Here is a 25,476-nt window from a genome sequence, read left to right on the forward strand (position 1 = left end):
CTGGAATTACAGGCGTGAGCCACTGTGCCTAGCCCAGAGTGAACTTCCTAGGGGTTTGTCTTCAGTGGCGAGAAGCCCAGTGCTGCCCTTGCAGTTCACGTCTGGGTTTTGTTCCACCACACGGAGTGTAACAACCCCACCAAAATGCTTCAGGAGACAGAGGAAGTTGAGGCAGCAAATGAAAGCAGAGGAAACGATCCATCCTCGCTGTGGCCTACAGTGTCTCAAGCATGAGGGCAACACAAGACAGCGTGGAAAAGACCAGACAAACCACCCAGCTGGTGCTTCCAGAGGAATGCCCCAGGAGAATGCAGTTTTCATTTTAAAAATTACACTTTTGTGCACCGAGATCAGCTGAATACACAACTCACTCTGATACCAAGGCTCCAGTTAGCCAAGCTTCACGAGCACTAAGTGCCCCTTTCCCACAGCCCCCTCACCAGCATGCCTGCCTACCACCTGCGGGGCACAGGAAGGGCCCACACCAGGCCAACGGTGAGCACGGCAGAGCCTGAGACAGCAGAGCCGCTGCCTTGTAGCCCTGCCACATTCCTGGGCCCTATCAAGGGCCAGCTTTAGCTTTTGGTGAGAAATTGCCAAGCAAATCCAGTGACTTTCCAAACGGGGAAACCGAGATGTAAGGTCATCTAGATCAGGTGCCAACAAACTTTTCTTAGAGAGCCAAAGGGTAAATATTTATGTTCTGTAAGCTATCGGGCTCTGTCATAATGACCCAGCCCTGCCACTACACAACCCTGCCGTTGTAGCGTGAAAGCAGCTGGAGACAACATGTACGTACACAGGCAGAGCTGTGTACCAATAAAACTTTACTTATAAAAATAAAATTTTATTTATAAAAACAGGCAATCACTATATATTGGGTACAATGTACACTCCCTTAAGTGACAGGTGCACTAAAATCTCAGACTTTACCACTATACAATTCATCCATGAAACCAAAGGCCACCCATACCCCAAAAGCCATTGAAATTAAAAAAAAAAAAAAAAACAGGCAATGGAAGGATCTGACCTGTGGGCTATGGTGTGCTGACCCCTTCTCTGAGGTGACAGCTGTCACCACTCCTGGAAGACATGGCCATAACTGGAGTCATGAGTAGAGTGAATGTCCCCCTAATCAGGAGGTTCCAGGGGTCTGTCCACTCAGCAGATCTATAGTTAGCATATTAAACGGAGGTAATGTCGCATCCCACACAGAACCCAACAGACACTGGGACCTCTGTCCTCTGTGAGTGTTCCCCAGGTCATGCTGTGATGAGAATGGTCCCCAGAAGGTTGAGAGAGGCCCAGGAGGAGAAGGGCCCATGGCTCCCCTCTAACCCACCGCAGCTGCAGAGGAAAAAGGCAGAGTCTAGCTCTCCTTGTAAGCCAGGCCTCCTGAAAGGACCCAAACAGGATCTCACACCTGGAATAAAGGCTGCGCCTGTCCCGTGCTTTTCCTTCTCCCAGCTGGTGGGCTCTGAGACAATTTCACAGCCACCGTCCCGCACTGCGAGGTCTCTCTAGGCCTCAAGGCCAGGGCAGTGGGGAGGAGGGAAGGGGCCTTTGAGGTCCTCTGCCCCCACCACCCCAACACCTCTGGTGCCCGTCAAAAGCACGAGGGGGTTCCTTAAACAGGCTCCTGGGCTTTACCAAGGCCACCATTACTGCCCCCGTTTGGGCACTGCGTGTTGTCACCACTTAAATTCAAGTTTCAGATTTCAGTAATGATCCAATCTTAGCCTACTTCATCCAGAACAGTGACAACTGTCACCTTAGACTGTCTTAGATGGCTCTGATGGCTGGCCTAGCAGGGGCCAGAGCAAGCTCCCTAGATGACGTCATGTGAGATCCCCGCTGCCATCCCAGGTCTGGGTTCCGATCGGTGAGCCGGGCTGCTTGGCTGTCTCACACCAGGGATCCTGTGTCCACCACAGCAAGGCGGGAAGTCCTAGCCAACCCTCAGTTCCATGACTCCAGCCCTCACTGGACTGGAATGCTTTGTGAACAACACCTGAGATGAAAGGGGCCTGGCACCCAGAGCCCTGCCCAGACCCCTTCCTGGGGAGTGGAACAAGCATGGGCCTCACGGTCACAGCTGGTCCTGTGACCATGGCTGCTACTCTGAACCTCAGCCTATTCCGTAAAACAAGCACAACAATACCCACTTTCCAGGGCTGTATTAAAGATAATCCACAACTACACGAACACTTAGCACAGTGCCTGCCGCACTGTCCCCAATAAACAATGGTGTCATCCTTGCTTACTGAGTTTCATCAATGTAGGAGCTGATGTGCCCACTAGGGAAGAATCCAGGCCTCCTGCCTCCATTCGTTAGTCCATCCATCCATCCATCCATCCATCCATCCATCCATGTATTCAATAAATTAATTTTAGAGGGTGGGCATAGTGGCTCACATCTGTAATCCCAGTGCTTTGGGAGGCTCAGGCAGGAGGATCGCTTGAGGCCAGGAGTTCAAGACTAGCATATGCAACATAGCAAGACCCTGTCTCTACAAAAAATTAAAAGATTTAAAAATCAGCCTGGCATACTGGCATGCATCTGTAGTCCCAGCTACTTGGGAGGCTGAGGTGGGAGAATCACTTGAGCCCAGGAGTTCAAGGTTACAGTGAGCTACGATCACACCACAGTACTCCAGCCTGGGTGACAGAGCAAGTTCCTGTCAATTCATTGATTTTTTGGGAAACCACTGACACCTTGGTAGGTGCTAGAGGTCTAGTTAAAGAACCACACAGGTACAGGCCCTGGCCTCAAGGACCAGCTGTCACCACTGCTTGGTTACCGTGCCTCAAGCCTTGACTGCCCACCTGTCTACAAGCCTAGACCAGGTGAAAGGGGGTCTCACACAGAGCAGGAACAAGAAGTGGTCACTGAGTCCTTTGCACACTGAGGGTCAAGTCTCAAATCTAAGCCTGTTTCTTCTTGTCCTTGTCTTTCAATGTCATGTGAGTGTGGACCCCAGAAGACCACAAGGCAGGCTGCATCTCCTCCCAGAGCCTCATCCCTGCCTCTCAGTGCTGCAGTGGTGGACGGGACACACACACAAAGTGCAAGCCTGTGCATGACCAAAGCCATCAGTGCTGTCATTTGTGTGTTGTCCAAAGTTCCAAGGAGTGGGGCCTAGGCCAAAGGAGGTACAGAGCTCTGGCTAAGGTTCCTGACATGAACCATACTGCCCTCGTTCCTGGGAGAAGAGACAGTGTGAGCAGGCGACCAACATCAGAGGCTAGAGAAAGGCTAGCACTGGAGTGGCTGCCAAGTAAGGCTCTGGCCCCCACTCTGCAGAACAGGCCCAACCTGTCCCCAGCTGCAAGAGGAACCAGAGGGCTGCCCAAACCAAAGACAAACCAGAGATGGCCTTCCACAGAGGGCCCGTCTCCCATATCCAGCACTTTCCACATTGAAGGAGCTCACGATGCACCTGGTGGTCTTGTTAAAACAGAGACTCTGATCCGGCAGGTCTGGGTTGGGGACCGAGCTTCTGAAGTCCCATCGTGCTGCCAGGTGATGTCTTCGTGCCGGATGGTGAACTGCACTCTGGGAGCTGGAAGCTTTCCATGGTGATTTTTGGGCCTTTAACAAGGGTTCGTCGTGTGCCTTCATTTACCCCAGGGCGCCGACCAGCAGCCTGTATTCCCTGTACTTCTACCCTTGGGAGTCTCCAGAGACCGATGCTACTGCTCTTCACCTCCTCCCACCCACCCAGGAGGCTCTGGGCCAAATCTCCCAGGTCTCCCGAGCCAGGCACGGGACACCTCTATGCCCAGCCTCCCTGTTCGTCAGTGTACTCCATGAACACTGCGAGGTTTAAGTGAGCTAACACCGTGCCAGGCCCTGCAGTCAGTGCTGCCTTGATGCCTCCATGCTTTCCAGAGAGCTTGGGCACCAGATTCACACAGCACCAGGCACTGAGGAGCTTATGAGGCTCAGGCCTCACCTGGCCGAGACACACCTGTGGTGAGCAGGTGCTGGTCTCCACTTGCGAAGGGATGGAACTTGCACACACTGGCACCTCTTCTCGGGCTGGCCCCCAGGGCTGCCTGACACCAGCAGATCGAGCACAAGACTTGCCAGAGAGCAGCCTCCAGCACCTTCACAGAGCCCCTGAAGGGAGGTTCAGAGCTGGGGCTCACTTACCCCGGGCAGCCTTCAAAAGCAATCCAGCACACGTGACAATATTTGGCCCGCCTCCCAGGTGCTGGGTGCCTGGTGTTCATGGGAAGCGGGCAAAACCCCAGCCAAAGCAGGCCTCCAGGACCAAAAGTCAATGGTGGCTGGTGCACCCTGGCATGCTGCTCGCCTCTAGGAAACTGGTCAGATTGGGGAGCCTGAACACTGGGCCGGGAAGGCAGCGACCTAGGCTCCAAGCCCAGCTCCGCCATCACAATCTGCCTTTCTACCAGGGGCTACAAGGCCCCAAAGTCTTCAAAACCCGCAGGGCTACAGCTCTGAGGGTAGAAAATTCCACGCAGATGGCACAAAGTTAGCCAACTCTCCGGCCCTCAGCAAGTCACCTAAGGACGGCAAAAGATAGGACCTGGCTGTGCCCAAGGCCAGGCCCTCAGTACTCATGCTCAGTGGCTACCCCAACCATCCACAGAAATGGGATAGTCCCGTATTCCAAAACAATGATTAGGCACTTGCTGTATGCAGGCACTGCTTTTACCCAATTTTCAGACCAAGAAACTGAGGCACAGAGAGGTTAAGTAGCCTGCCCAGGGCAGAAGTCCCCATCATCTCACTGCGTGGGGCCACAGGGAAGTCCCAAAGCTTCTTTCTGCTGCGGCTTGATCCAGGAGTGTTGCCTCTGGCTTTCTTGGCTCCTGATTTCTGGCTCAGGTTGGGTCCCCTAGGACAAAGTTGACAGAGCTCCTTTTTCCCTAATGAACTTTCCCTTCCTGGTAAGGCAGAAGGAGAACCCACCTGACTGGCCCTACAGAGGTCAACCCCAGCCAGTGGCCCTTGCTTGTGTGCACCAGGCCCTTGGACCCTCATTGAGAACCAGGCAAGGAATTCCCAAGGGCTCCAGGCCCAACCGGTTGACAGCCTCCAGTGCTCTGCACAGCTCCACAGCCCCCTTCTCCACTGAAGGGTACCAAATGTATGGGCACAGCCTTCTCTTACTGCCGCAAACTTGTCTACCGCCTGAGTGAGGTTCAAGTCTCTGGACACCTGCCCAGGGCTACCCTTGGCTGCCCAATGCCCACAGAATAAAGCCCCAACTCTCCAGGTGGCTCTCAGGGCTGTGGTCTCCACTCCAACCCCAGTTCCAGCCCGACTGTCTGTTCCTGGTCTTAGGAACATCTATGTGCCTGTGTCTCCTCTCCACTCCAACTGAGGGGCAGCCCGAGCCTGTTCCCCTGACTAGAGAGCTTCTTAGCTCCCCTGCAAAGGAGCCAATGCTAGGCCCTGCCCATGACAGGCAGAACCCAAAACATGCCCCTCACTTCCTAGAACAATCCCATATGCATACTAAGTGAGAAATGAAGGCCCTATGTCCATCATCTTATTTCGTCCTGGCAACTGCTATTACGGATCCTGCTAGATGGGTGAGAAAACCAAGGCTCAGAGGGCAGAGCTGGGCATTGGTCACATGGACAGGTGATATGGCCTTTTCCACATTTCTAGGTGATGACTTGTTGGTCCGGTGACCTCCAGGAGGCCAGGGCTAACTATCCTCTCTATTGTTGCATCCCTGGTGCCCACAAGGGCCTGACTCACAGCAAGTACTAGGTAAATAAATAGTGGCTGAACAAAGAGATCAATCTAGAACTGAATTTTGATCCTCAGAGGACGAGACTGGCTCATCTTCCTGTGACTTGGCTTATAGTCGGCTACGCAGACACAGCTATCTCCACCCCAGCCCTGTAGCCTGCACCTACCTTACAGGTAAGGACGGGGTCTTGTACATGCTAGTCTTCCCGGAGCCCTGGCCCAGGCACTTGTTTACAGCTGGTGTTCAATCAATGCATGCTGATTTGAACCAACTTACAAGCTTGTTGGCTGCCTAGACTCTGAGGGCCCAGAAAGTTCCCTGGTGGGCAGGGCCACGTTTCTGAAGCTCCCGGGCTGATAAGCTAGAGGCCCTGACATTCCTGTGAATCCCTCCCAGAAGGGCGGGGCAAACCAGAGCCACAAATGCAATTTTCCAGGAAAACTATGGTTAAGAGGCTGCCAAGCCCCAGAGACAGGATAGCTCTGGAACCTTCGGCTTGGTCCAAAGCCATCTCTGCCATATTTCCTTCCACTCTGGGGCCTTCCCTCCACCTGCCACTGCAACCTTCCAGGCTGACACTCACTGCTGGAGTGCTGGTAGGTGGGGGCTCACCCCAAGGAGCTCCTTGCTGATGGGGCTTGCAGCTGGCCAGCTGTGTAGAACCTGACACGAGTGGCTCGAGCAGGGGACGTGTAGGGACAAAGGCACAGCCCAGTCATGAAATGCAGGACTACGACCGTGGAAAAATGGCCCAGGGTTTGTCACGCTGCAAAGCTGTCTTCTCAGCACCCCTTGATGAGAAGCCCCTGTCTTCCTGTACCACCCCGTCTCCTGCCACCTCCCATCTCCCCCAGCCCTGCCCTGGCCACACACCAGGAACAGTAGGCTGAGCGGGGCTGCATGGGTACAGTAGAAAAGCATGCCTCAGAGACCAGGGCAGGATGCTCAGGGAAACAGTGAACTCCCTGGGCCTCCTGGACCAGCCCCATGAGGAAGGTGGAGCAGGTGAGCCTAGGAACTTCTAGTTCCACCATGGACAGCCTGTGGGCACCAGATGCTCTGGTCCTCAGGTCTCCTGAGGCCTGCTATACCCAAGGCAGAGGGCACAGCCCAGAGCACCCAGCACCTCAGGCAGGAGCCTCTTGCCCAGCTCCTCCTTTATCAGCTCGCAATGGGGTCTTCCAGAGGAAAAGGGTCTATGGCAGCACCAAGTGGGAACCAAGGCTGACCCCCAATTCCCACTCTTACACCGGTACCCCAAAGCCCCACTCGGCAAAGCTACATGCGGCTGCTAAATGCTGGAGCAGTGGCCAGGCCAAACTGAGACCTGCTGTCACCTGACACACCAGTGGATCTCTGAAACTGGTACTAAAAAAGAACATAAAATAATGCATTAATGATTTACTTACATCGATGACACGTGGAAATGACAGTATTTTAGAAATACTGGGTTAAATATATTATTTAAAGTCATTTCACTTTCTTCTCTTAATAACTGGCTACTAGGAATTTTAAATTATTTATGTGGCTTAAGTTCTGGTTTCACTGGACTGCTTCCTCTAAGATTCAGCCACGGCCTCTAAAATGGGTAACGACGTGCCTTCTTCATGGGGCTATCCGGAGGAGAAAATACAACAGGTGAGTTTCTTCTGCAAATCTTCCCCCACCTCACCTGCCAACAGTCAGCAGCCCACAGCTCTGGCCCGGCACTCCACCTGCACGGTCAGAGGCTGCCCTCTGAACCTCCACATCTGCAGGGCTGAGGAGGACTGGGCAGGGCTGGGAGAGGCTCCTGTTCCTGGTGCCTGGGGTGCGAGGCACCCAACTCTCCCCATTCTCGAACTACAGCCTCCCAGCCCCACCCAGGGTCACAGGGCAGAGGGCTGCTGCCTCCCTCACTGGACTGCCCCTCAAGCTAACGAGAATAATGCCTCCAGAGATGCCTCAAATGAAGATTTCATAAGAAGCAGAGACCCTACTGGAAGATCACAAGCAGCAACAAAGTAAGATCAAGAACTCCGAGCCAGTGCTGAGCCTCTCCAGGCAGTACTGCACAGCTGCCAGCTCTAGAAGCTCTCCCTCATCAGGCTGCTTAACTCCCACGGCATGAGGAAGAGGACACTGAGGCCCAGGGAGGGGCAGCAACTTGCTCAGGGCTACTTGGCTGGTGAGGGGCACACCAAACCCCACACCAGGCCCACCTATCTCTGGAGCCCAGATTCCTCCCAGCAGGGGAGCCCAAGCCAGACACTGACTTCCATTTCCTGCTGTCCTGGGTTTGCAGCCGATGCCGGCATGCATATTTGCTCATAGTTTTCCCTGTGTGAATCAAGCTGAAGATCTGGTGTCTCTGCTGAGGGACAATTAACCTCACACCATTTCAGATGAGATATTTTTTCTTGCCAAACAGTTAATGCTGCATAATCAGCCAACACCTGCTGAAATGCTCTCCCCAAACACACAGCCATCTCGCCCCTTCACCTAAACTGTGTCTGAGCAGGACTGCACCCCTCAAAGCAGGGTCTTTCTAGCCACTGGCTCCCCTGCCACCAGGTATTTGTTCCCATGTTTATTTGCCATCAATTCTCAGAAAATTTTGTTGCCCGAGACTGTTGTAGATTACAGTGAGATGGAAACTCTCTAGGTGAATCAGGCTTGTTTAAAGCTGGCTACCAACTAGCAAGGGGATACGGGCACATGCACTTGTTGTTAGAATTGCCTGGCAGACAAGAGCACAGCATTGAGTCCATCCCAGGCAGGACCTGCCCTTCCACAGGGGACACATGGTACAGAGCCAGAAAGGTAGGACAAGGCCCAGGCAGCCCACAAGGGTGCTCTCCTTGTCTCATCTTCCTAAGGAGGCACAAGAGCAAAGAGGCAGATGAGAAGTGGGGCCAGGGGCCATGAGGCAAGAGGGGACCTCATGGAGGCTGAGCGGGCCCAGCAAGTGTGCACAGACCAGGCCTGGCGGGGTATGGTGCGGCACAGCCGCCGTTACAGTGAGCCCTCAAACCACCTTCCCCTTGTGTGCCAAGTTTCAAGTGTGGGCACTGATAGGCCTTTTCCTTCTGGGACACAGAATGCCAGGTTCTCCTGCCACTCCCTCCCGAGGCCTGATGCGCCAGTCACTCCAAAGGTGCCCCTCGGGAGGGAGGTGAGTGGAGGGCATCCGGTGCTGCCTCTGGAGCAGCTGCTAAGAGGTCCAAGAGAGGAGGCCAGCCAGGCCCCTGGCCTGGGAAAGCGCAGGGCTGGCTTGGACTTCCTCCCCACCATTCAAGACAAGCCATTTTGGGGGTTGTGGGGGGTAGAAGGCAGTGGCCAAGGGCTCAGAAGTCTTCAGCAAAGTCACCAAAAAAATGGTTCAAAGGTTCTGCTTTGGGCAGTAAGAGGATTATTTCAAATTCTGGATGTGTCCACTTGAAGGATGTAACCCGCACTGTCCACATGCCTCCACTCAGTGTGGCAGAGCACCAGATCACTGGGCCCTTCTCCCTCATGTCCTGGACTTGTACAACCGGACAGCTGAACCGCAGTGCCAGGCAGAACTAAAGCGCTCTTCCAAAGAGGCCATGGTGCTGACCACAGAGCCTCTCTATCACCCCCGTGCCCGGCTTTACCAACCTGCTCATAGCTCAAGAAATGCAGAGTCTGCTCAACGGTTGGGAGGAGAAGTCAGGGCCACTGGGGTTTCAATGATCCATCTGTTTATGGGCCCAAGGGATGTGATAAGTAAAAGCCATACATTCTGAGCACGGCCTGAGTACCAGGCCCTGGGCCAAAGGCTGGGAACAGCCCCACGAGAGGATGTCACCATCCCCACCTGACCATCAGGGAACCCAAAGCCTAGGGCAAATCCCAGACTCCCCTGAGCCCTGTGCTTCACAAGTGGTGGGGGAGCGCACCTCAGGAAGGCAGCCCTATGGAGACACGGGGGCCCACGGGCTGTCGAGGCCAACGACTGAGTGGCCCCCACTCACCGCTCTGCCACGCAGCCAGTGACACATGGCCTCAGCACTCCATTTTCTTCCCTGAAAAGCAGAACAGGAGGAGCTGCTCACAGGGTGGGTGAGGCCCACACGCCTGAGGGAGGACGCCCTGCAAACAGTGGCCCGCGGATTAGGAGTTAGTGACCCACTTCCCAAAGCTAGGGCCAGGCTGATGTGTGTGCAGATGTGGCAGGGGAGAACTCAGACCCCCCGTGAGCCTAGGGTGGGAGGTGACACTCATCACCATGAGAGGCACTTGCAGAGGTGCCTGATTAACTTCCTCTGAGCCTGTGCCCGACACCGGGGCCTGCCTAAGCATCTCTCTGGTACGCTTCTCATGTGCCTTCTTGCCATGACCTCCTTGCACCGGTTTCCCTGGGGCCGTCTGCGGTCAAACCCCCAAGGTGGAAAATAAGCATAGCAGTCAGGTAAGGCAGGTGACTGAGCATCCCATCAGATCCTGGCCCCAGAGGCCCCGATGGCATTCCAACCCTGGGCTCCAGGCAAAAAGCCCACTCCTCACCCCAGCCTGCAAGGACGACCGTGATGGCCCTGCCGACCTCTCAAGCATCCTTTGCACCCCCGACTCAGGAACCTCAGCTTCGCTGTACCCTGCACTCAACCACGCCCGCTCCGACCCCAGTCACCCCAGCTTCGCTGTGCCCTACACTCACCATGCCCACTCCCACCTCTGGGGCTTGCCTTCCCTCTACTTGGGACGTTCTCCCTAATTATCTTTGCAAAGCTGAACACATCTCATCATCTGTGATTTGTGCCAGTGTCACCTCCTCAACAAGGCCTCCCTGTTCCTTCAATCTAAAGCTGGCCACGTCCCACTTCCATCTTGTCTCATCCTGCCTGGTGATCCAAACCACGCTGGCCTGCTGGATTCTCATTAGCGCAAATATCGCCATCTGAAATGGCCCTGCCTGCCTGTTGTTGGCCTGCATGACATCCATCCCCCTTTCTGCATTGCAGAAACATCCCCAGGGCCTAGCTGAATGCCAGGTGGCCAGCACACTCCAGGCAAGAATCTGCTGAGTAAAGAACAAACTAGGACGGAGCTGCGACGTGCGCTAGAAGAGATCCCCAGCCCCGCTGGAGAACGTCAGACAGCATTCAACAGAAGGATGCTGAGCAGAGCGAGGCTGGGGGACAGAGACGGCTGTGCATCTCCCGTCTGCTTCCTGCGCCGTTACCATCATCCAGCCATGCTGCGTGACCTGCAGGAGCAATCTGCTCCGTTCGCAGCAGTTGCTTCCCGTTTGCTGCATTTCCAACTTACACAGAACCAATTTCATCACCTTCCCTTTCTGCGGGACCAGCTGGCCGGCGCCCCCGCCTCTCAGGTCTTGCCCTAGCCCAGTGGGGCCAATGGACTCCATGCTGCCAAGCTTTCAGAAGTGCAGTCTCTGCCTGGGGGTCCCCTAGCCCAAAGTGGGGAGTGGCTTCCTGTAGCTGCTTCTGCGTGATACTAATACTTCTTTTTCTCTTCTTGGCTTTTTAGTTTTTCAGAAACCTAGCTAACCATTGCTCACAGTGAATTCACCTCATCTAATGGGCTGGTTTCTGCCTCTGACAGGCCCTGGCTGATCCAGGAGGCCTGCCTCACCCACTCCACCCACAGAGCTCCAGCAGTGAAACAGCGGGGGCCTCCGTACCGCCACCACTACTCCATGCGGAGTAAATGCAGTCTGTGGCCCTTCAGGGAAAGGGGGGGTGCCTGATGACCTCTAGTGACACATTACTGATGTGAACTCGCCTTATTGCTCACAAATTAAGCTTCTGGTGGTTGCATTATATTTTGCAACCAATTGTTGCTTTTGTTTTCCAAGAGTTTTTTTTTTAAGCCACTCCTCCCCCTCCCAAAAAGGAATTATCCAAGAGCTCTACTATGTCTAACTTTCAAAGGAGGCATTGTTAATCTTTTGGCCATAAATAGGCAATTAACACCCACTCTGAGTCTAGTCAAACCAAGTTCCCGCCAGCATGGGGACTGCAGCAAAGGGTTTGTTCTTCGTGTGGCGTTTGCTTTCTGATTTCTTGACTGTGGCCTGAAGTTGCAAGAAAGAGTGGTGATTCCGGATGGCTGATACCACAAAAATGGTAGATAAATGGGCTCCTGTCAGCAGGAGAAATTCTCTACTGGTGCAGTGCTTGGGGCGACAGAGGACCATGCTGCAAAAGGCGAAGTGGGCTAAAGTAAAGGCTTCACACTAATGGACCCACAAAGGTCAGCGGCCTGCATGGTGTCGGGAAAAGGCCCGGTCAGGCACCAGCCGTGCTGGGCTCTGGGCACAGCTCTGTCTCCATCCCACACCCATCTCGGTGATGCACCTCTTTGTGCTTCCTGCTCTGGCCCTCACCGGGCTCAATAGCCCGCAGGCACCATGCTAACCTCGGGCTGGGAGGGGCTTCCCACCAGGCGTTCTCCTGATGTCCCAGATAAGGAAGCAGGAATAAGGCAGACCTCCCTTTCGCTGCATCCTCTGAGGCCCAGCTGGGGATTACCCGGCTTCATTAGGAGAATTGAGGAGGCCATCACAGGCCCCTTGTTTCCGGGAGCTGCTGTCCCAGCTGTTGTAAACTGACCAGATGTGGCACAGCTGAGACAAGATCCAGCGTGACAAGCGTTAGAAACCATGAAAGAATCCTCCTGTGGCCCTAAGCTGCCCCCAGCCCTTCTCCAGCCCAGAGTTCAGAATGGGCAGCCACTTTCTAGTGGACAAGAACAGAGAAGCTTGGGCAAAGCAGTCAGAAGTTTGCAAACTGAGGGCTGACAGGAAAGGGTAAGGAATGGGGCCTCCCCAGTGGCAAGGAGCAGCTGGGCTAGCAAATCACAGATGTGCAAGGACAGGAGGTAAGAGAGTCCCATAGATACTTTCATACAGAGACAAAATAGGTCATGGTGATCCACTGGATTTCAGTTCTACTGAGAACAGATCAAGAAGAAATACAGTCAAAGTGAGGACTGCAGGTTAGATAACAAGAGGGACTTACGATGAACAAACACTAAACAGGGTAGTTTAAAGAAAGTTGCCACCTTTGGGGATTAAGATGATTGATTCTCTGCCCAGTGAAGCCTATGACTAGGGTGAGTTGGAAGTCAGCCCTGCTGCTTTTACCTTGAGAACATTTCTTGAGCCCCTTATGCCTATCACCACTTCCACTGCCCCCACCATCGTCTAGCCCACCTTCATGTTTGCCAATAGCCTCCTGCCTGGCCTCCCCACCTCCCCCAGAACCTACAGTCCATGCTGCTCACTGTCGTGCCAGAGGAGCTTTTTACGGGGTGCTTTTGCTCCCCTGCTTAAAACCTACTAATGCTTCTACCCTGCACTCAGAGTTCCTGTCATTCATTCACTCTGCCGTTGCACACAAGGCAGGATATCAAACAGGGTGTGGAACTTGCCCTTAACAACCCACCCATGAGAACTTGCCTCGGAAATGTTCAACACCATATACTAGAACAGGCTTTCCAGACATTTCTGAAGCAGCGCCTTGTACTCAACTCAGCGTAAGTCAACCCCGAGCCCTCCTGCATGGGCAGTTTCATTGGCAGGCGGGGAAACCATTGCTCTGCTTGGTACAGCAGCTCAGTGGGCACTCACCCTAGGACCTGGATCCTCCTCCAGGTCAGACCCTTCCTAATCCAGGCTGAGCTGGTACCTCCTGACTGAGGGACCTGAACTCTCAATGCCATCTCCATATGACACAAACTAGTCCCTGGGCATCTGTGGAGTCACTGGGCTAGGAATATGCCCATCTCTGGGACCCCGAGGTACTAGGGTTCTGCCCCAGACCTGCTAATTCAGACTCTCTCGGACAAGGTCTAGGAACCTGCAGTGTGTTGGCTTCCAGGTAACCTGACACTCATGGCTACACCTGGGCAGATGCACGTACAGTCAGAAACCCGAGGCTCAGAGAAGTAGGGCAACCGGCTCACAGCCACCACACAGCCAGGTGGCAGAGTGCCTCTCAAACCCAGCTCTTCTGACTCCAACCGCAGCTCTATTCCAACAACAGCGTACCTCTGTTTCCCTTCGGATATGAGAGGCCTCTACCACGTGGCAATAAGGCAAATCCCTGCCCTCAGAGTTACAGAGCCTGGGACTCATACCCCTGCAGCACCGCTCAACAACTCAGTTGTGACCTCAGGTGAGGCCTTCTTCTGGGGAGCAGGGATGCGGCAGAGCACGTCAGCGCTGCAGAGACAAGGAATTCCTGAGGGGAGGATAGTTCACACTTGAAGAACAGCAGGTCCCTCCTTTTGCCAAATTTCTCCCCTTACTCCTAAAGTGCGACTCCCAATATGGCAGCCAACTCTTACTGAGCACATGTCCTGGGCACACAGTACTAAGCTCCGAGCACTTCATACAAATGAACTCATTTAATGAGACATTTAACACAGTGAGAGAGGGCGTCGCCACCCTTCCTTGAGGATGGGGAAACTGAACCATGAAGAGATTCCATAAGTTGCCCAGGATGAGGATGGGGCTCAGTTCGTGGGCAGGGCTCCAGTCTGAGGCCCCGCTCTCCCACCAGCCCTCTGTCTCCTCGTCTCAGCCCATGCTCTCTGCTTCTCCTTCAGCAGCCTGGGAAAAACATGAGGGTCTCTCTAAACCTTCCACTGGGGGCCCTTGGAGTTGAACCAGCCAAAGGGGCAAGAGCCAGCTGACCCACAGGCTGTTCTTACTCTGGCTTCCATGAAGCAGGACTGGCGATATCCTCTGATGTGGCGAGGCCTCAGCTGGTAAGGCCTCGTTCTCCCTCCGGCCCATAAGCCTTCCAAGGGCAGAGCCTGCTAGGGTCTCTGAAGCCTCTTTGCCAGCACCAGAGCAGGGCCTGGCAAGCCAAGAGCACTCCCAGCACACCCGGGGCTCTCATCTGAGCAGCTGGCTTAGGAAAGGGCCCCTACTTCAGCGAGCCGGGGCCTCCCAGAGCCTCATAGCTTCTCAAACATTCTCTGCTCAGGATGGCTCTCAGTTGAAGCATGGAAATCAGTAAGTGGCACTAAAAGCTGCCTCCCTAGCAGTCCCCAGATGAACTCCCATTTTCCTCTTCCCCAGGAGAGCAAAGCTATTGTGTCAACACTCGGCCTCGATCCCAGTGACCTTAAGCAGATTGCTTGTGCAACCTGAGGGCTGTGACTAGAGACAGAAAGGAGGGATCTGGGCGGAGGCTGCAGTGAGTCAAGATCTCACCACTGCACGCCAACCTGGGCAACAGAGCAACACTCCATCAAAAGAAAGGGAAGAAAGGGAGGGAAAGGATGGGAAGCAGGGAAGACGAGGACTAGAGCTGAAACTAGTCTCCTGGAAGCCTGACGCCAGCATGCGCCACGGCTGGCAGGATCCCAGCCCACCAAGAGTGGACAGCCCAGGACACTGCCCAGAGCAGCAGAGGGTACGAGGGGAGCTACCATGGGAGAAAGGCTGCAGCAGGCCTGGGCTTTCTTTGTTCATCAAAGCTGGCATTTGCTGAGTGCCAACCATGTGCCAGATCCATGCCACATGATTCCTCCCACACTCGTGAGCAACAGGCACTGCCATTCCCATTTTACAGACACAGACATGAGGCCTGGGGCACACAGCTCAAAAGTGGCAGAATGGGGACACAGCCCCAGTTATCTGACTCTGAAGCTCCTACTTCTCACTGCCACACTCTCTGTGCCCCATGCACATCAGTTCTCTGGAAGGGCCAGCTGAGTGGTCCTCACCCAGGACCAAGCACAGCAGCGGGAGCACTGAGCCTGGGGTCAAGAGGTCAGGGTTCCCACCTTCCGGGGTGCCTCACCATGTGACTTTGGGCAAGGCCCCAACTCTTCCTGGACTCTAGAGGCCTCATCCTCAAGTGAGGGGATGGGTTAGAACAGAGATGGCAGATAACGTTCAGTTACCCATCAATTAGCAATGGCTGCCAAGACTGCCAAGGGGAGGATTCTAAGACCTCCACTAAGTTCACCTGAAAAGGCTGCCATGATTGATTAGCAATGTCTGTCAAGAGCACGGAAGGAGGCGTGCTAGTTCAGCACCCAAAGCTGCCCCCTTGACATCCCTAAACTCTGACAGCCCAGGTCTTACAGGCTCTCTTCCTTTGTTCAAGTCTATCCTAACTATCTCTAAGTCAGAAGCAACTACTCCCATGTGCCTGCCCACAAAAGTTTTTGCCTTTACTTGTATTTAGCATTTCTTTCATTCCAATGGGCTTTCTAGGGCTTTCCAAGCCCACCTCTCTCACCAGATCTTCACATTGTCTGCAGTCCGTGTTATAAGGGGTGCTCCACCTCTGAATTCCTCTACTTGCCATCGGCACAGCTTCCCACCCTGAGAGGAAGGGTGCTGAGGGTGCAGGGCGGCGGGAACCGTAAGCAACTGAAGGGGAACAGCCACTGGCAGGGTAGACAGGAGAAAGTCACAAAGGTGCAGGCAAGCTGGGTCTGCCACACAGAAACTTGGCCAAGGAAAGGCACAGCTGGCCTGCAGCTGCTGGGAGTGCCTGAGCAAGAAGTCATGTAGCCAACCCCATGGCGACCAAGAAGGGCCACTGTCCCTCAAAGGTGGCCCCACCGGCACAAAAGATGGAAAGTGGAAGCTGGCTGGGGGGCTTCACTTGGAGAGGACCTGTCCAGCAAAGAGCTGCGAGTCACTGATGAGCATCTGCACAAGCTCTCACGACTTCCTGCAGCAACCCCTCATCCTGCACAGCCCCTGTAGCCCCGCCCACCCAACTCTCCTGGACTCACCCCCAGGAATACTGCTTTCAGCGGCTTCCCAAAGACATGCTGGCATGCTGGTTTCTACCTCATGCTTCTTTTCTACCCCAAACTGCCCCTGGCCAGCTTTCACGGTCTCTCAAACATCTGCTAACACAACAGTTGCTGCCTGTTCTGAGGCCTGCTCAGGGAGGTTTGGGGACTCAGTGTGTGGGCAGCTGCAATCAATCAAACCTCTGTTTCGGCATCCCGACCCCTCCCCACAAACATCTTGCTTCTGTTTGAAGCACTGTTGAGAAGTACAATTTGTTGCTCTTTCAAAATGACCAGCTTGGAGTTAAAAATACAGCAGGGACTATGACACCCAGGGGGACTGCATTCAATGGGTGATCTTTTTAATTGTTGCTTTTTTCTGAAATCTTTGCTCACACACACATGTGATCTATGTCTAAATGGCCTCATATAGCTCAAGTCTTGCTGGGAGCCAACCAATGCTGGGTGGTCAAACCAGGTCTCAAAAAAGCAGTAAGGAAAATGTCAGCAAAAGTCCTGCTAATAAACGAGTCACACCCTCAGGCTGGGCCCTGCCCTCAATGGCACACATTGTCATTCTGCAAAAGGAAGGCTGCAGCCTCACAGAGAACACCAGCCAGGAGGGCCAAAAACACCATGTGAGGAGGAAAGCTGTGCAGGAGGCCCACGGGGCCAGGCTTGCGCAGGGATAGCAGCACAGCCAGTCCTCTGAGCTGCCTTTGGGCAACTTGCTCTGTGGAACCAAGTGGTTGTAATTACAAGTACAGGGAGGGCGGCCACTGCGGGACTAGGTCCCTGCGTCATTTCCCCCATTAGGGCTTTCCTCACTACAGTCAGTCTCCCCAACTCAGGATCCAGATGGCCACCTCACCTGCAGCCTCATTCAGCATCTCTGCCTGCTCTCTTGGCATTGGGGTTTTAAGAAGACATGAGCAAAGACAATCTGAAAGCAATGTCGACACCCCACCGTGTGCGTCTCATCCCCAACAGACAAGAGTTAACTGGGACAGCTGTCCCCCAGGGATGCGGCTAGGAAGGGGTAGGGTGGCCAGCGCGCCCCCGGGATATTTCCACCCTCGTTTCAAGGGTGACAGACAGGAGAATGCTCACACACGGCCAACTTCCTCTGGCAAGGGGGGGGACGAATCCAATTCTGTCACCATTTCATAACCCTGGGCTCTGAACACAGAGTTGACTGCAGGCTGGGCTGAGCTGAGCTGCAGGGCCGGCCTCCTTCCCATTTACAAAAGAAAAGCGATGAGGCAAGAAGACGAACAAACAAGACACAGAAAGTGGCATGAACAGAAAAGGGAGGATGGAAACACAGGGAAAACGGTGGACAAACAAAGAAAAATAGGCATAGGCATTCTTTTTTTTTTTTTTTTTGAGACGGAGTCTCACTCTGTCACCCAGGCTGGAGTGCGGTGGCGCGATCTCAGTTCACTGCAAGCTCTGCCTCCCGGGTTCACGCCATTCTCCTGCCTCAGCCTCCCGAGTAGCTGGGACTACAGGCGCCCGCCACCACGCCCGGCTAGTTTTTTGTATTTTTAGTAGAGACGGGGTTTCACTGTGTGAGCCGGGATGGGATGGTCTCGATCTCCTGACCTTGTGATCCGCCTCGGCCTCCCGAAAAATAGGCATTCTCATAGCAGACTGAGGGCACCTCCCAGGAACGTCCATCCTCTGCTCCTACCTCTGCCTCTGGAGGCACCCAGAAGCAGCCCACACCTTCCCTCCAAGTCCCGTGACTGTGACGATGATCATGAGTATCTGTCAGCACCCAGCCTGTGCCAGCCAAAGCACTGGGTGGGGGGGGGGTGTGTGTACATATAGACACAGACACACACACACATATCAACAGATGTGGACACACACACATATATAAACACACACCCATATGGATAGCGCACTATCCACAGTTGTTTCTCTTGCTCCTCCCACAATCCTGTGGCAGTGGTGGCATTTGCTGCACAGACATGTCAAGCAATTTGCCTAGGGCTTCCAGTCTCCGGCCCCACCTCTGGAGGCCTTCTAGTGTGTCAATGTCGCCTTCTAAATGCAGATCCAAAAGTGAACACCATGCCCAAAAGAGCCCTGGCAAGCATAGGGACCAAGAGAGCTTCAGTTTCCTCAAGAGGGACTGGAATGGACAAGCTCTGAGGTCACATCTCCTGACATCCTCTGCTTCTAGCACAGAGTCTACACCCCAGGGCACTTGCTCCTGCTGAACTCAACTGTGGATACAGATGAGGGCAGGGCCCTGGACCTCGGAGCTTCCTGCCCTCTTACTCTCTTGGGTTCTCTCCCTGGACCCTTTCCTGCGGGCAGGCTGGAGGGGCTCCAGCTACCACAGTCCATCTGGCCATATCGAATCATGGCCAGAGGGAAGACCCCATGTACTCACGCACACCCTCAAGATCTACTCTGGGCCCCAGTCGGGGCCTCTAGGGGAGCTGGGGCTCTTCAGAATGGCCAGCTGCTCCAAAGGTCTAACTGAAAAGGCCTTCTGCAGACTCTCACACACCTGGCCTCAGAACCCACATACGAAGGGCGCCTTTACAAGAATGCACAAGTGGAGCTCTCACCCCCAAAGGCAATGTGTAAACCAAGATCAAAAGGCCCACGAAAGAGAAGCCAGAGCCCAGAGGAAGGAAGCATGGGCCACACCTGGGTACAAGCCTACCCTTCCAAAGATATGGAAAGCCCAACTCCAAGTCTTGCCTCCATGGGCATGCAGAGCAGACCCCAGCCCCTTCTCAGTGGTCCCAAATGTTGAGTGAAGCCACAGCATGTAGAAACTGGGGTCTGTGGCTAGTGGTCTAACCTCAGTGGCCATCTAGCAACATGTTAGTCCTTGTACACCAGCAACATGCCCAGCTCATCAGGTTACCATGCACGAGGCCCTGCACTATCCAGGGCTCTTGATAAATACATAGTATGGATACCCTAGGCCTCGTTCTCAGGGCCCCACAGAAAAGCAAGGCCCACCTCCCCAGGCTAGAAATCAACTGATGATGGAGCCAAAGCAGGCCGAGCCCCATGAAAAGAGGGCTGACTAGGGTCTAGACTCTTGGTGGGGGCATGGCTCAGCGTTCACGGGCCCAGCCTCAGGGCTCTGGCCATAGGCCTTGGGCACACACACTTTCCAGAGGCCCCTCTCTACTTTCCCTGTGCTCAAGACCCGCTGCCAAGAAGGCGGCCAAGGACAGACAGGCTGAGCCAGAGCAGCCTCCTCAGGTTCCACGCACCTTCCCAGATCTGGGAGGCCTGCCTGGGGCCAATGAAGCCATCTATACAACTGGGCGCAGCCCCACTGAGCATTGTATTTTTAAATAGTATCTAACCAAACGAGGTCAAGAAATGTCTCCAATGATGCCAGTGGTGTTATTCCAGCTGTGGCTAGTAACATATAATAACATGTATGTTGTTTTTATTATCTATCTACTCATTAGGTAATAAAATATGCTCAGCATTAAAAATGTAACTGAAGCATTATCATACCCAGAACTCTGGGCTCTGGGTTTTCCTCAGAAGTCACCCAAATCTGTCACCTTTCCAGACTTTTTACCTATTTACATTTTTCTGGAGAAGGGAAATTCCTCTTGGTGTCCAATAAATGCGTTCAATCCCTGTCCAGCTAGTAAAGTCAAGAACGTTCCACTACACTGCAAAAAGAACGGCACACGCCTGGAGCCACGATGGAAGAAATGGAAACCAGCTGAGGAGGGGCAGGAGCGCTGACCCACACCCCTTCAGGCTCTCCCCCAGGCGGATCCCACTGACACAGGGGAGGAACGAGCACACCACCATCTTGCCCTCCCACTGCCCCAGCCAGTGCCCAGGCTCTTGAACAAAGGTAGCCAGAAAGTCTGGACTCTGGGGCCAGATATGCTTTAGACTTAAGACACCTGCACCTCTTCTTTTCTGGATAGACCTCTATGTTGGGAGTAGGAACTAAAGGAGAGAAGAACAAAACCCCATGAAGAGAAACTGCACATTCTTTGTAAAAGGAAAGAAGATCCAATTGAGAAAACAACATTGGGCTTGGAAGGAAGTCAGCTATGCCCGCCCAAAACACAGTGAGCACGATGAGCCCGCCTGCCCTGGATGTGGCCATAGTGCTGAGTGACCAAGGCCAACCCCTCTGAAACCATCCTCACCAACAAGAAGATCTTCACCCCTTGAAACCCAGTGAGACCAATGTTTACATAAATAAGTCCAGAAAAGATGATGGTCAGACTGCGGCATTAAGCAACTGACAGCTCCTAGATGAACACAGAGCCAATAGTGTTGTGGCCCATCACATCCACCCATCCTTGAGTCAGAGGTCACAAGGGCCAGCACCACTTCCTCATCCCCAGCCAGAACCAGATGCAGCCAACTCTCAGGCTCAGAGACGCTCCTGATGACAGAGTGTGAACTCCAAGTTCATCTCATTCAAATCAATATCCAAGATCAGTGTTAGCACAAGGCAGAGCTCCAAGGCAAAGAGGATAAAGTCCAAGTGACAGGGGCGTGTGGCCAGATACTTCTACAGCAAAGGGCAAGGATGACTGCAGAGGCAGCTCAGAGAATGTTGGTCACAGCATCTTGAGGGACTCACATTTCAACAGTTTAATCGAAGGAATAAGCTCTCCACAATCACTAGCTCTCGGAAACCATTACCCACACCCCTGATCTCAGGACCAGCAAAATCCAAGGGACACTGAATGCCAGTGTGTGTAAACGTTTCTTGCAGCAGCTGCAGGGGCGGCTTCCTGGGAGAGACGGCTTCAGTGAAGGGCCGGAGGGGAACACCCGTGTTTGGTCCAGTGAGTCTGCCCACCAACAGCCCACCTCTCCCCATCCACCTGCCCTTGTACCCCTAGCACTGCACTCACAGTGAAAGGGAATATTTGGTTGTAAATAGAAAGAAAGAAACGCTTTTAAAAAACCAACTGGAAATAATCTTTCTTTGAAAAGGATTTTTAAAAACAAGGAAACTAACCCACTCCTGGGTATTTCTGAAACTGGTGTTCTATGCTTGTCTAGGACGGCCCAGACCCAGCAGAGGCTCCAGTGAGCACCAAGGTGACTCCAGGATGCTGGGGCTCTTACCTGTGCCATCTTGGCAAGGTCTAGAGAAGGCCTCTGCTCTTGCACTTCTTCAGGGCGCCGCCTTTTAACACCGACCTTCTTATCGTTAAGGACACACGGCTGGGAGCGGCTGCGGGAAAGGCCGCTGGAGCGTCTTGCCAGCTCTGGCGTGGAGGCAGGTGTGCTGTTGGCTGAGGGAGGACAGTATTCCACAAAGGAAAACTGCTCATGTGAGCAAGAGAGGGACCGTTGCAGGTCCAGCCGGCCCCCTCCCATGGGGTGCGGGTCAGGGTTCCAGGTGTCACCTGCCTGTCCACACGGGGCTGAGCCTGGCACCCCTTGGCAGGGCTGCCCTCCAAATCGATGGTGGAGTCCTGCCTGGTCGCAGGGTGAGGAGAGCACGTTGGCCCGGGAAGGGAGGCTGAAGCTGGAGCTCCTCTGCATGGTGCTGAAGCCGTTGGAATAGCGCTGGACGCTGCCCCCACTGTAGCAGCGTCTCTTTTCCACAGGAGTCCAGACTTTGGAGCCCAGGGGCCTCCATGATGTCCGGCAGCTGGACATCTCATCGGAAAAGGACAGTGAGCGGCACTGACGCTTGCTAGGGGGTGCTGAGGGGTTCCCGTTGTGGTCGCTGATGCTGAGGTCTTTGATCAGACTGGTCACAGCACAGGCGGTCACTGCCTCCCGGTGCCATAGTGAGTTGTCCTTTTCAGGCAGGCATTCCCAGATGCTGGTGCTCGGTTGGTCAATCTGAAGAGGGCATTTCCTGTCCAGGTCTCGCCATCTGTCATTTTCTGGTTCATAAATGACAAGGAGAAAACAGGATTTGAGAAGGCCTTCGCTCCAGCCCTTTAATATCTCCACACCAACAGCCCGTTTCAAACACAGTATCTTAGAGCCAAAAGGCCCTTAGAAACCATCCAGTCCAACCTCATTTTACAGATGAGAAACTGAGGCTCAGAGAGGAGAAGTGAATCTCAAGGCTTTGAGTTGGAAGTTGGAAGCGGAGCAGGGCCTAGAATCCAGATACACCCCTGGGACTCCTGATATGGTTTTCTTTCCAGTGTACCATACTGTCTCCCAGGAGAATCCAAAGCAATATTTTTCATCCAAAATGCTTTCTCATCTTATGGGTGGGAAACCGACTTGCCCTGAGCCCTGCCCTGGCCAGTAAGAGAGTCAGGACAAGACATACGTTAAGTGCCACTGGGTTCTCTGCAGTTCTCAGGACGGGGACTCGATGCCCTGGCAGAAGACCACAACCAAAGATGTCTCAACACCTCAGATGGCCAAGGCCAAAAGATGGCTGGGGCACTGCCAGGTTAGTTCACCCTAATTCCACCTTGAAAGCCTTTGCTAATAGAAGCTGGAGCTGGTACTGATTTAGATCACCTCCATCAAAATGCTCAACATCGATGTCACCAATGGCTGCCAATCACAGCATTTTCTCTGTGTTCACTCGATTTTTCACTTAAAGCAATTAAAATCTATAAGAACAAGTCTTGGGCTTCACAGACTTAAGGGCACCACTTAAACTTATGTATTCAGGTCTTTACTTGAATACACAAATAAATAACCTATCCTGCTATGAAATGCTACATTTGCACTTGAACCTTTATTTTGTGAAATATTCAAGAACTATTTACTGTTTTTCTACTATGAAATCAGGCACCATGTGGGGAATTTTAGGAGATGCAAAGATAAATTTGACATAGTTCTTGTATTCAAGTCTACAGTATAAAAGCAAAGTTAAGAAATATGCCATGCTGTCAGGGAACAACCTGTTAGTACTATTTTCTCGAACCTATATATATTTATAAATCATGCACATGTGAATGGTTTGAGTCAGTCAAGAGAGGAATACAAGTGAAACCTGAAATGATATTTGGTAGATATTTAAATGCATGCAGGGTCTCACAGCAATGCAGATCACTTACTGAGCATTCACCTGGGCTGTGTAATCCACACAGCACCCTGAGTGCAGGTACCATCATGGACCAGATCAGGAGACCAAGGTTTGGGGGACATTGAGCAACTAGCCCAAGGCCACAGAGCTAGCACCAGACAGGATGTAAACCCAGCTTAGTCAGGCCCCAGAGCACAGGCCCTTTTCACTACACTGCAGCGCTGAGGCAGACTGCAGGGGAGCCTGACTCTGGCCCTGGCCTTAAGGAGTTTATGGGTCAGGCAAGATGGGCTCAGACGCAGAAAACTGAGACTTAACCCATGAGTGCTCGAGGCAGCAAGGACTACAAACCTATCTCCTCTACCAGTGGCCACTCCTCAAAGGGCACCAAGAGACACAGCCAGCTGAGCGTCACAAGCAGCAGCTTCTTGACTGACTCAACGGGAATGACCTGTGCAGCCCAAAGGGAGGGCCAGGAGCCCAGAGGAAAAGCTAAGGCACAGCTAACAGTGGTACTCCTTCCTCTTGGGCATCCTGCCAAGGTCATGAGATACAGATTGAGGGGCTGGGACCCTGGCAGGGGACACTGCTAGAAATTATCCAGAGGCTGTATTCATGGAGGGCCTCATAAGCTGGAGATGCAGGAGAGAAACCTTCCAAAAGCCCAGGCAAGCCAGCTGCAACAAAGCAAGACTGTCGCTAAACATCCAATTCCTTCATCATACATCGTTCATCTCATCTCTGAAATTTCCCAGGGCCTGACCACAGCAGGTCTCAATATCTGCTCCTCCAACTAGACTGGATCAATTACTTCCAAAAACCATCCAACGTACCCCTTCCTGCAAGTTATATTAGGTTGTTCAGACAGGCTTCACCATCAAGGAAACCATTCCCTTTGGGTATTCACCATTCTATTAAATCAGCTTCAACTTGACACTGGTCAGCAGCTGAAAGTCCAATAAACTAATATAAAGTAAAAAAAAAATTTTTTTCAGACAGGACCTGGCTCTGTGGCCCAGGCTGGAGTGCAGTGGCATAATCCCAGCTCACTGCAACCTCCACCTCCCAGATTCAAGCTATTCTGGTGCCTCAGTCTCCTAAGTAGCTGGGATTATGGAAGTGTACCACAAGCCCAGCTAATTTTTGTATTTTTTGTAGACATGGAGTTTCACCATGTTGGCCAGGCTGGTCTCAAACTCCTGGCCTCAAGTGATCCACCCACCTTGGCCTCCCAAAGTGCTGGGATTACAGGCATGAGCCGCCGTGACCGGCTATAAAGTAAAATTAAAGGAAATATAAACTCTTGTTGACAGAGTCACAAATATCCCAGTTATCTAATTTAAAAGAAAACAGAAAGTTATCCTAAGAAAAAAGTGAAGATTTATGTAAGATGATGTTCATCAAAATGATGAGCGATAGCAAAATGGTAAACATAATTAAAACATCTTACAGCAGGGGCTGGTTAAATAAATTATCAAGGAATAACATGGAGCATGAAGAAGCAGAGTTTCAAAGAACATTAAATGATGTGGGGAAATGCTAATAATATAAAGTTGAGCATAAAGAAATAGGATGTAAAACTGTATAGAGGGTGTGATTTCTACTTAGCAAAATATGTCTGTTGTATGTGAAGGTAAGAAGGAAATAAACCAAAATGTTAATAGTGGATCGGCAGACAGCTGGTTGGTTAATTTATTTTTTCTCTTTTGTTTTTCTATAGTCTCCAAATGTTCTGAGAAAAAACGTCTTACCGAGTATGTGGGGGATGTGACCACCAAGCCCACTGGTGCTGTGCCCTTGCTGAACTCAGGAAGTGAGCCAGGGTCAGGGTGGGGGCCCACAGCCCGCCCTCTGCTGAGTTGGCTCCTCTGGGTTTTCAGGAAGTTGCTGTACCAAATGCTGGCCACTAACTTCTCTTTTGAGACAAGGCACTGAGGCACCAGATGGGCCAGGAATGTGGCCGACTGAGGAAAAAACCAACGGGTCTGGCACAGAGCAGCAAGGGTGGCCGGTGCTCACGGAGCC

At 52.9% G+C, this 25,476-nt stretch overlaps 2 protein-coding genes across 6 annotated transcripts in view; one reads left to right on the top strand and one right to left on the bottom strand.

Moving 5' to 3' along the window:
* Positions 1-25,476, top strand: part of ABRAXAS2 (abraxas 2, BRISC complex subunit) — a 943,775-nt gene that overhangs the window by 769,828 nt on the left and 148,471 nt on the right. The window lies entirely within an intron of this gene.
* Positions 1-25,476, bottom strand: part of FAM53B (family with sequence similarity 53 member B) — a 255,921-nt gene that overhangs the window by 171,821 nt on the left and 58,624 nt on the right. For 3 of the 5 annotated variants that reach the window (XM_050803751.1, XM_050803750.1, XM_050803752.1), the window contains exon 4: positions 708-22,339. In XM_050803751.1, coding sequence (XP_050659708.1) covers positions 21,114-22,339 — 1,226 coding nt within the window. In that variant the 3' untranslated portion in view covers positions 708-21,113. Of the gene's footprint in view, positions 1-707; positions 22,340-25,476 lie in introns of those variants that run through there. The other 2 variants (XR_007728722.1, XM_050803753.1) reach the window with 2 other exon arrangements.

Source organism: Macaca thibetana, chromosome 9 (assembly GCF_024542745.1).
Source record: "Macaca thibetana thibetana isolate TM-01 chromosome 9, ASM2454274v1, whole genome shotgun sequence".
NCBI lineage: Eukaryota > Metazoa > Chordata > Mammalia > Primates > Cercopithecidae > Macaca > Macaca thibetana.